This window comes from Simochromis diagramma, unplaced genomic scaffold (genome assembly GCF_900408965.1).
Source record: "Simochromis diagramma unplaced genomic scaffold, fSimDia1.1 OVJJ01000323.1, whole genome shotgun sequence".
In the NCBI taxonomy this organism is placed as follows: domain Eukaryota; kingdom Metazoa; phylum Chordata; class Actinopteri; order Cichliformes; family Cichlidae; genus Simochromis; species Simochromis diagramma.
This window is the reverse complement of record NW_024386770.1, coordinates 306,314-317,902: the sequence shown is the minus strand read 5'-3', so window position 1 is coordinate 317,902 and position 11,589 is coordinate 306,314. Positions and strand designations below refer to the sequence as shown.

The following is an 11,589-nucleotide window of genomic DNA, read 5'->3' as shown; positions in this document are numbered from 1 at the left end:
ATGAAGCAGGTATGGAGGAGATCAAAACTCCAGACATCCAGAGGCCCCCAGAACACAAGAGACCAAGGAAGACTAACAGAGGGGCAGCCGCGCCACTGTCCCAGAAAGAGCTGAGGAGAGTCCCGTCTTTTTATGTTTTCACTGTATCATTGTCAGGCCTTTACCTTACAATATGAATTGCCTTGCGCCAACTGTTGTTGTCATTTGGTAGTGCCTAAATAAAACTGAGTGGGGGTGTCCAATCCCAGTCCTCGAGAGCTACAATTCTGCAGCTTTAAGATGCATCCCTACTCCAACACAGCTGAATCAAATTATCTCTTCAGCATGCCATCAAGTTTGGCAAAGGCCTGATAACAAGCCATTCATTTGATTCAGGTGAATCGGAACAAGGATACATCTAAAAGCTGCAGGAAGGTAGCTCTTGAGGACTGGGATTGGACAACCCTGTCCTATAGAAACTCATTCCCATCACAAAGTACACACTCTACTCTTTTTCAAATGAGAACCATGGCCTCAGACCCAGAGGTGCCAATTCCTATTCCAGCTGCTTTACATTGGCTTGAAATTGCCCTAGATAAAACTGGAGGTCATGCTTAAGAAAGTCAACAACCTGCAAAAAGCAGAGACAAAATCCTGAGGTCGCAAAGCTAAACACCATTTACCCCTGGGCTGGATTCTAGACAAGGAAATAATTAACAGAATGACAATCACAACGGGACAGCACTGGCTGATACCCACCAGGAATGAATCTGACTTACTGCCAGCAATGCAAACTAAGGTCTCATTGTGGTTCTCTAGGGAGCTAATAACCTAAAACAGCTTTAATACCCAATATTTCCAAAAGACACGTCAAAGGATCCCCTGAGGGATGCAGTAAAATGCCTTCTCTGAATCTAAAAAGCTCAGAGAGAAACTCTCTGGTCTCAGCATCTAGACCCAAGACAAAAACCGCATTGTTCCTCCTGAATCTAAGTTTGACAAACAAACAGTGGTGTGGTGGCAATTTTTCACACCAGCCTAATAAGCAACCAAAGACCCAGACAGACTTTTTTCCTCTTTCTCTCTCTCTCTCTCTCCTGCATTGCTCCGCCTGGGTGGAGCGCACTGCGGGCTCGCGCCTTTGGCCCATGCACCTAAAACTAATCATGCATCTGTGACTCATCATCCTGTTTTCCCACCCACTACTTCAGGCAGGGGCTCTGAGCTTCTTGTTGCTGGACTGTTGAGTAAAACATGTTAGAGTAAATCCTGGTGTTACGTTCCTCTGCAGCCCCTAATCTCTCCAGTGGGTTCAGCTATTGCAAATTGACCACACCTAGTCGGGTGTGCATAAAAGGATACCTGAGGCAGGCTTTTAGGGAGACTCACTAGCCCTTGCTTTGGTAATACCAGCCATTTTAACCAACTTGCAATGAATTTTAAGATTAAAACCTCTTCTCACCTAAATTCTGGTGTTCGTCTCCTTATTTATGATGAGGCTTTTGAGCCAGGTGGTAATATAAGTGGGGACTCGTCCAGGATCATTTGGACATTTTTGTGAAACAAAAATATCAGTTTTTGTTTTACTTTTAAGTGGGTGAGTGATGGTGTTCACTGTAATTGGGCAAACTCCCTTTTGTCATGAACCGAAGTTCAGTACACAAGCTGGACCCAGAAGCAGAGACAACACGCACAGGAGTACGAAAAATAAACTTTATTTCAACTAAAGGTGTCCCGGAAGGGTCAAAGGAAAACACGCGAGAAACTAGAAAAACCAAGGGACCGGGGGATGAGTTACGCAGGAACGCAGTAATCGGGACTGTGGGAGGAGTCAAAGCGGGGCCGTGGGAGCCGGAGGGAGGGGTGAGGGTCCGCGGGGGAGCACCAGGAAAGTAGAGGTGATTGGTACCGGAGGCGATCCAAACTCCAGACAGGCAGGTGGCTCAAAAACACGCCGAGCTGTTACCGCTGTGAGACGACTAACGGACTGGCGTGGAGCAGCTGGCTGGGCTGGATCAAATAGTCCACCTGATAATCGCCTGAGATGCAGGTGTGGAGTTAACTGCCACACCCGTGGGCGTGGGCATCCCATCAGCTCCTCGGACACCGGGCCGCGGACCATGACACCTTTAGTAAGTGTGTTTCAGCTGGGTGGCTGTGCTGCCCTTCCTTCGAAGCACTTGTTTGTTGCTTTGCTTTGTTGTTTTAATTTGTTGCGTTTGGTGGTTATCCTGGGTGGGGGTACGCTTCAGAGTGTGATAGGAGACTGTATCTCTGGTCTGCTGTCTACTCTTGATTTGGCGTTTAAAGGTGCCCCTGAGCCTGGCACGCCACCGAAAAGTAGGTAGGTAAAGTTTAATTGCATACCAGTAAATCAGTGGCACCACACTTGACAGGAGGTTTGAGGCCATTTGTGAATTATGGTCTTATGGCTGAGGCAGGAAGGCCTTTTTAAGTTGGTGTCAAAAGAATATTGTTTTTATATAATGTGATCAGCTTCATGAAATGTATTCTTTTATTTAATCACTAGGCAAACGTCTACGTGACTTTTGACATGTACTTTTGTGTGATAAACAACTGATAGCTTCCTCTTTTTGTAAGAGCATACAGAATTAGAAAAAGGGGAACCTCAGCTCAGTTCTTAGAATAAGAAGCTATTTACACACACACACACACACACACACACACAGACACACACACACACACACACACACACACACAGACATACAGACATGTATAAATAAAGAGCGCAGAGTGATGAGACGCAGGTCTCAGAGTGACTGCCCACGCGTGTAAAGGCAACTGCAGTGTTTGTGTTTTCTAACTCAGGTGTCTTAGCTGAAGAACTACGGGTTGATTTAAAGAAATCCCTTGACAGATGGCATAGGGTGTACACCATATGTGCACTGTTAAAATATCAATGTTAGTGGATGCCAAATGAGGTCCTCATGAGGTGAATGTTTTGTGCTGTGACCTTTAGTGTTGTGGAGGATTTGGCTACTTTGGTTAGGTCACTTGTGAGTGTTGTTGGCCAGGTGATGGCAATAACACTGTGGGGTGCTGAGTAATGTTCCCTCTAAGCTGCGCGCGTGCGCAATTGCGCACTGCTGGCACAGTCACTGCGCACAGAAAATCTGTGTTGCGCACAAAAAAAATCTAACCTGAATTGAAATTAAAATTAAAACTTTAACAATTCTGTTTTGCAGTGTTAGTCAGTGACTGGCTGCTCCCATATGGGATCAGAACGATGCCACCTTATCCCATAGTCCAACCAATGATGCGATTCACATTCATATATACGCAGCTAATCAACGTCGTTGTCAGGCTATGACAGCGTCCTTATGTGCCGACACCGGTGTTTTAGCAAAGCGGCTGATGTGGAGTGAAGCCACGTTAATGACAACGTGTACAACCATTGGAGATGTGAGCAGGACAGACGGAACAACTGACGGAAAAAGTGTGGACTTTATACCAGTTTTTAAATTGTGTTGATCGGCCACGTAAAACCAGAGTTATGATAAAAATATCTGCAATGTTTGGTTTTCTTCCTGAATACTGTCGTTGTTTATATTTACTGCAGGAAGAAACGGTAAAAAGGAAGGAAAACGCTCGAGAGCACTCTCCACCTGTGAGCAAAAAAACCCAAAAAACCTGTGGGTGGTCACTGGTACGCTTGCTTTACTGAATTTTGTATATAAAAGTAACTTGTTGTGGTATGAGGCCACTTTTATGTGACCGTTTGTGTGGTGGAGACTAGGGGTGGGGTTTTGATGATTGATTCATCAATTAAAATCGATTCTAGCTTGGATAACGTAATATTGATTCATTACAATCCTGAATCGTTTTTTAAATATACATTTATTTTGCCCGAAACGCCAGAATAACAACAACAACAACAACAATCTTTATTTATAGAGCACATTTAAAAGCCTGGGCATACCAAAGTGCTTTACATAAAACAATAAAAAATAAAACAGTTCACACATTAACATCAATACATAAAAGTAACGGATTATGTTCACAGATAAAAGCCACCAATAAGAGTAAACTGCAGCACATAGGTTATAGCAAGGGTAAGACTGTACCACCATGATAAAAGACACCAATAATGGAAAGATAGCAGAGAATTTAATACAATACAATACAATAGGTCAATAGGTCCACTGCAAGCAAGCCAGCATTTAACTGGTAGAAAAGGCAAGTTTAAAAAGATATGTTTTTAGCCGTGATTTAAAAGAATGAATAGAATCAGACGCCCCGGATGCCAATCGGGAGATTGTTCCACAGCTCCGGTGCAACTAGAGCAAACGATCGATCACCTCTAGATTTCAGTCGAGATCTGGGCTGAAACCAACAGTAACTGTGAGGATGACCTTAAAGCCCTAGCAGGAGCATATGGGTTTTAAAAGTTCCTTAAGATAGCTTGGTGCAGTGTTATTGGTAATTTAAAAGTAAACAACAAAATTTTAAATTGAATACGATATTTGACAGGCAACCAGTGCAGATCAGCAAGGACAGGAGTAATGTGGGCAAACTTCTTGGTTTTAGTTAGAATGCGTGCTGCAGCATTCTGACTGTCTGTAATCTATGTAAAAGGGAAGAGTGGAGACCACAATAAAGTGAATTACAGTAATCAAGCCTTGACGTTACAAAGGCGTGGATGAGCTTTTCTAGGTCTTTATACGGGATATAGTGCCTGGCCTTAGAAATAAGGCGAAGCTGGTAAAAACTGGATCTGACAACAGCAGACACTTGTTTATCAAGTTTAAATGAGCTGTCAAATAAGACACCAGATTCCTACAGTGTCAGAGAAAGAACTAGTGAGAAAACCAAAGGCATCCCGAAGTTTGGCACGAAGAGCATTACTACCAAAAATCATAATTTCAGTTTTCTTATCATTAAGGATAAGAGTATTTGCCAAAAGCCATTTCTTGACCTCACACATGCATTCTCGAAAGCTATTCAAAGACAGAGCAAGATCATCGTTTAACTCAAAATAGATCTGGATATCATCCGCATAATAGTGAAAAGCAATGTGGTATTTCTCAAAGATAGCACTTAAGGGAAGCATGTACAATGAGAAAAGGGTAGGGCCTAACACAGATCCCTGGGGGACACCACAGCAAACAGGTACAGCCGAAGAAGAGGATGTGGCCAAATGTACTGAAGAGAGCCGATTGGAGAGGTAAGATTTAAACCAATCCAAGGCAGCGCCCTTAATGCCTACAGTGTGCTCTAGTCTCGCCAATAGGATGTTATGGTCAACCATGTCAAATGCCGATGAAAGATCCAATAGCACTAGGACAGAGGGGCGTCCATTGTCAGCCATTAGTAAAGATCATTGAAAACACGAAGCAGCGCTGATTCAGTGCTGTGATGTTGTTTGAAGGCCGATTGAAATTTATCATTTATATTATTCTCATCCAGGAAGGTCTGCAGTTGAAGCAGAACCACCTTCTCAAGAATTTTAGCCAGGAAGGGAAGCTTAGAAATCGGACTATAGTTGGCAAAATCACTATGATCAAGGTTCCTTTTTTTTAGAACAGGTTGAATTATATATGTTTGAGAGAGCTGAAGGTACATAGCCAGAAAGCAAGGAAAAGTTCAATATGGACAATAAACAAGGTCCAATTGCATTAAACAATCCTTGACTATACGGGATGGAAGAACATCATGTACAGAATTAGTATTGTTCAGTTTATCAATTAGACGCTTCAAGTACTAATTGCCTCCAAGAAGGATGGTAAGATCCACACCCCATGCGTCACTCTAGTTTACTTTGCATTCAAGACTTTAAATGTATTTTACCCATTGTCCAATATATAGTTTCTTTATTTAATTCGTTCATTTTTTCCATCACACCATACAATGTTTATCTGGAGTATACACATATCAACACTGCAAGATCAAATTTCTGTTTTGTTGTATTAATACATCTTGCTTTGTTCGAGTTACCTGGGGTTTCTCCCTCCTGGTTGGCAAAAGGTGTGACTAAGGGCTGAGGGATCTGAAGTACTGCTGACAGCCTCATTGGGCTGAACCACATGCTTTATTGCCTGGGGGGTGTTTGGAGTTTATTTAATTGTTGTGTGTTAGTTGGTTATATGGCAGCCTTTTAGTGTTCCACTCGTGTGTCATATGACTTACCTAAACCAGTAATTAGGTTCCCTGATGTGTCAGTTCAGTGGGTGAATTTGTCTTAAGTTTGTTTGAGGTTTTGTTATTTTTTATTTGAGTTTAGTTCATCGAGTTGACCTCTTTTATTGGTTTGCCTGTGTACGTTTTGGATTTGTAAATTATTTTTTATATTTTGGGTTAAATAAAATAAAATTAAACACCTGTGTCCTCTATGCTTTACTGTTGGTCCCTGACAAGGATGTGCAGGAACAGCTGGTGACACAAATCTGAAGGCAAGATCATTTCACAGTCTCTCAATTCCAGCCTTCAGGTACAGGACAGTAGGCCCACATAGGGTGGGACCTTCAAAGGGTGTGGCCCCTGAATAGGGACACAGATTCTGTCTCTTAAATCCACACTGGGAGATGATTTCACAGAATCTAGGCCTGATAGCTCTACTTTTGAAAGCTCTAGGAACCAACTGAATTTATTAAAATTCTATTTTAGTTACGTAACGCCAAAGTACTGCAACAATTACCTAAAGATGATTTATAAGGTCAATCACGGTTAAGAGCTTGCAATAATACAGAGAAATCCCCAACAATCAAACAACTCTCTATGAGCAAGAGCTTTGGCGACAGCGAAAAAGAAAAGCTCCCTTTTAACAGGAAGAAATTTGCAGCAGAACCAGGCTCAGGATGGGGCGGCAATCTGCCGCAAATGGTCAAAACACAGTCACATGGCAAAAAAATATGTAATAGTCAACAAAAAAGTTTGTCACGAGTATGGGAGGACTCGGGCACAGGCAGAAATTCATAGTTCAATTTAACAGTTTATTTACACTTCACCAAGTGCAATCAATGTACAAGTGTGGGAAGAATCCATGGGACCAGGGGTCCAAGGATGGTTTGAGAAAGGGAAGATCTCCTCACACACTCGTACTCCAACACGCTACTCCAAACACCGGCTCACTCATGCTCCAAATGGGAAGTAAGGCAGCAGGTCTGGGGAAAACTGTTCACAGAAACAGTCTGTCACAAAGGGGAAACTCACTCACGAGAACCAGAAATTAACACTCTTGTGTCTCACTCAATCATCCAGCGAAGACAGGAAAAAAAAAGATGTTTAATATTACTGGACTATAAAATATTTTGGGTGCAATGTATTTTTTGCATTCAGGTATAACAGAATAGCTTTAGTGTTTTGTTTTGTTTTTAAACTTGAGTATGAACTTATAGAAAATGCAGCAAGATATTTAAAAAATGTTTTATTCATTATAAAACACACTATATCTGATTCATATCAGTATCTGCAGATATTGACATTTATGATATCGGTATCGGACATAAAAAAGTGGTATCGTTCCATCTCTACTGACAGGTTCATGCTCAACTGAAAGGTTTTCTGGCTGCAAAATTGTGAGCCAATTTGTCACTATGTCCTTTAAAAACTTTTATTGGCATTATAATAATTCTAGAATATCTTGATGTTAATGCAGGAAAAACAGTGAGAAAATAAACTACTTCTTTTTAACTGTCAGGAATATATGTCAACGCTGATTGATTGAATCTTTATTTTGAAAATGCTGAAAAGTATAACAAGATAGAAAACTAAAGGAAAATGAGCAACTACAACTACAAATAACTTTCATGTTCAAAAAGGAGCAGGAAGAAGCATAAGCTTAGTTAATCCCACCCCCTTTTCCACTATCGAGTAATCAATTTTTTAAAATGTATTAATTATATTTCTATCTATCTATCTATCTATCTATCTATCTATCTATATCTAGATCTCTATATATATATATCTATATATATATCTATCTATCTATATAGATATATATACACATTTTCAATAACCCACACAACCTACAGATATATATACCCACACCAACATACCCGTGCACACATGAAAGTATTGGACAAGAACACCTGATCAAATCTCCACCTCCTCCCTGTACCCTGTAAAAACCACATCCTTAAACTGCTGTTTAAACTGTGCCATGCTCGGACGTTGCTTCATATCTTTACTTAGTCTGTTTCACAGCTTCACTCCACACACAGAGATGCAAAAATATTTTAAAGTTGTACGGATACGAGGATTTTAAGGTTTTTAATCATCAAATATCAAAAAATGTTTATATTACTGTTGTTCAAAATGTTTAAAATTGGTATGAATGATTTAAATAACCATGTTGTTAGCCAAACCCTCTGAATACTCAAACAGAAATTTTGCCATGAAAATCACAATACAGGTGGCTTGTTTTTTGGGAGGCGGGGAACTACATGGCGATATTTCCTCATAATATTTGTCTTGAGGAAAATTGTATAATTAATATACATCAACAGAAAAAATAACAGCAAACTGGAAAATGTGACAAAACAACAAATATTTATTAATAACAGCCTAAATATTGGACCTGTGATGATAATTTTTCTATTTATGATGCCCTGATTCACAGTGTAATATGCAATAATAATCCATTCAAATAAAGCTCTTTCCTGAACGTCTCCCTAAACCTCATGTAAAGTCTCTCCTTCCACAACTCATTTCCATAATAACATGTGCAAATAGAGAACTTAAATTACTCCAGTGTGTAAACAGTTTTAGAAACAGGAGATGGAGGAGCCAGGATTTCATCAAAAAGTAAACCCTCAAATGTGGGAAATAATAGTACAGGGCTATAGCTATGTAAGCTTGGTCTCAAAATAATACATGTTGGACACCAGTTTACAGTGCCTTGAAAAACTCTCAAATATGCAGCTCAACAAAGGCCTCCATCAAAGCTAAACATGTCATCCCTTGTCTTCTACCACTGGGCATTTCAATCGACAGCACAGATGATATATGAGGACAGGTCTGATAGTCTGATCTCTTAGTCCATAAATGAGAGAAGTCAGACACCTGGGTAAGATGAAAAAGAGAAGAAAAAAAACATTCTGAATGCGAACAAGTACTATCCTTGTAACAGTCACTGAAAGAGGCACGAGTAATGGGTAGTAAATAGTTGAGGAGAGGCTGAGGAACAGCTGCATCAGATTCAAGAGCAGTGTGTTACGAGCTTTAAAGGCCAAGGCTTTGTCTGTGGAGGCTGACCTGGCTGCTACAATCACACCAATGTAAGAGAAAATGACTGCCACACCAGCAGCCACAACCACAATACAAGTGAAAGCTTTGTCAAAATGATCAGACTTTGTCCCGAGCAGAATACTTATCTCAGAACAAAGGTATTTCACCTCAACTTTACCCAACTTTTCAAATAGTGATAAAAACAACAGAGTACGAATAATAATGTTTAAAAAACTGATGGCCCAAATCACAGTGATAGCTGTCCCTGTGTTTCTGATGGTGATGATGGTTGCATGTCTCAGTGGGTAGCACACAGCAACATATCTCTCAAGAGGCATCACAACCAGCGTGAGAGGAGATATCACAGCTGTGAGATGAGTGAAGCCCACAAGAAAAGTACATACAGGATATGACACTGTTATTCTAAGAACTGCAAGAAGAAAATGAATCTGACTCTGTGCCAGCTGCACAGTGTCCGCAAAAAGCAGGTTATACAGAAGAATATAACGGCAGGTCTCACGAAACACAGGTTTACTCCTCAGAGTGAACAACATGATGCCATTGATGAAAAGAAACACACAGGTCGGAAGTGTAGTCAGAGTAGAAATCATGACTCGTTCTGCTAATGCCTGATACCCAACAGTGATGTTAGTGAAAGTCTGAGATATACTAGACATTGAAGAAAATTAGGCAAATATTACAGAGTAAAAAAAAGCACAATACCAAACAAAACTAAACAGCACACAAGTACAGTTAACCTGTGAAGAGTTAGCAGCAGAGGTTCAGTTCTTGTTCTGGTGTGGGTAGAGCTGTTCTGCAGGGTTTTCTTAAACTCACAAACAATTTATAATGTTTTTCGTAGTCACGAACATGTTTACCAGATCATTGACTGGTGATGTAATCCTTCTTTCCCTCTTGTAGGTTGAGGTAATAATATATGTGTTGTACTGTTTTCCATTACTGTTACTCTGGTTATGAAGCACTTCATGCCCATTAGTTTGAATGCTGTGTAAAATGTAAATAAAAACAGAATGCCATGATTTCCAAACATGTGCATGTGTCAACCAGCGTGCAGCCTGTTACAGTTGCTCCTGCTTTTTCTCTTTAGCTTTGCTTTTTTTCTTATTTATTCTTTTTTTCTTTACCTGGACTTTGGTCTGTTTTAATAACTTTCCTTCAGCCATGTGGGTTGAAAGAGTTGTTGTTCTCATGGACGTCAAGGAACAATACAGCTCCTTCTCCCTCCTCCCACCATGTAGGTCAGATCACAACCTGATTCACCTCACACCCCCCGATATGTGCTGATTGTGAGAAGAAGCATTAGGGCTACAGGCCCTGACTGCCAGACACTCTGTGAGCCTCACAGTGAGGACATCAATGGGCTTACTGAGTGTACACTGACTACATAACTTTCTGCACTGACTCCATTGTTCCAGCTCAGACTGTCCATTGTTACCTAAATAACAAGCTGTGGGTGACAGTACACGAGTTACTAATACTGGACATTGGTAACTCGCACAATCTTCCGGACTTTACCCTTCCACCGGAGCTTCAAGTCATTGTTCGCCCCAGTAGACACCGCCACCACCACCCCCAAAAAGGCCCCGAAGCACCGAGCCCTAGTTAGTCAGCCAACCCCAGGTGCACTTGGTGATGGCAACCTAAGCGAGGCAACAGCGGGGGCTCCATGCCAGGCTAAAAGCTCAGGCTAGCCAACCATCACTACCCAGCCTCCTACTGGGCAATGTGAGGTCCCTGGAAAACAAACTGGACGAACTATGAGCCAGCATCCCAACACAGTGGGAAATTAGAGGATGCTGCGCTCTTATTTTCACCAAGACCTGGCTCTCAGACAAAGTCCCAGAGTGCACCATTCAGCTCCAGACTCATTCCATACACCGAGGAGACCGAACTGCTGCCTCTGGTAAGGCTATTGGGAGAGGTGTGTGTGCATACATTAACAAGTCGTAGTGTGGAGAAGTGCAGACTGTCCAGAAGCAATGTTCGCTAGACAATGCTGCCCTTACTACTTGCAGCGGGAGTTCTCAGTTGTGTTTTTGACCATCGTTTACATCCAGCTGTGTGCTGACTCCGCGGCAGCGCTCAGCAAACTTCATGACATCATCACTGCATTAGAGACAACTCATTGAGATGCTGTTTTTATTGTTGCCGGTGACTTTAATACGTGCAACTTATGGACTCATACATCAGGGTACTTTTTGTTGATTACAGCTCTGCCTTCAATACTCTCATCCCACACAAACTCACTCACAAGCTGGCAACACTTGGCCTGCACCGCACCCTCTGTGACTGGCTACAAGACTGGCTTTTTGACTGGCAGGCCACTGTCAGGTTGGGTAACAGGACTTCAACCAGCATTATTACTAACACTGGTGTTCCACAGGGTTGTGTCCCCAGTCCCAA

General features: G+C 41.6%; 1 protein-coding gene across 1 annotated transcript; it reads right to left on the bottom strand.

Moving 5' to 3' along the window:
- Window positions 1-8,535: 8,535 nt before the first annotated feature.
- On the bottom strand, window positions 8,536-9,719 carry LOC120737968 (odorant receptor 131-2-like). The gene has a single exon (XM_040038939.1). It carries the CDS (start codon window positions 9,717-9,719, stop codon window positions 8,892-8,894), a length of 828 nt encoding a protein of 275 aa, XP_039894873.1. The 3' UTR covers window positions 8,536-8,891.
- Window positions 9,720-11,589: the final 1,870 nt, after the last annotated feature.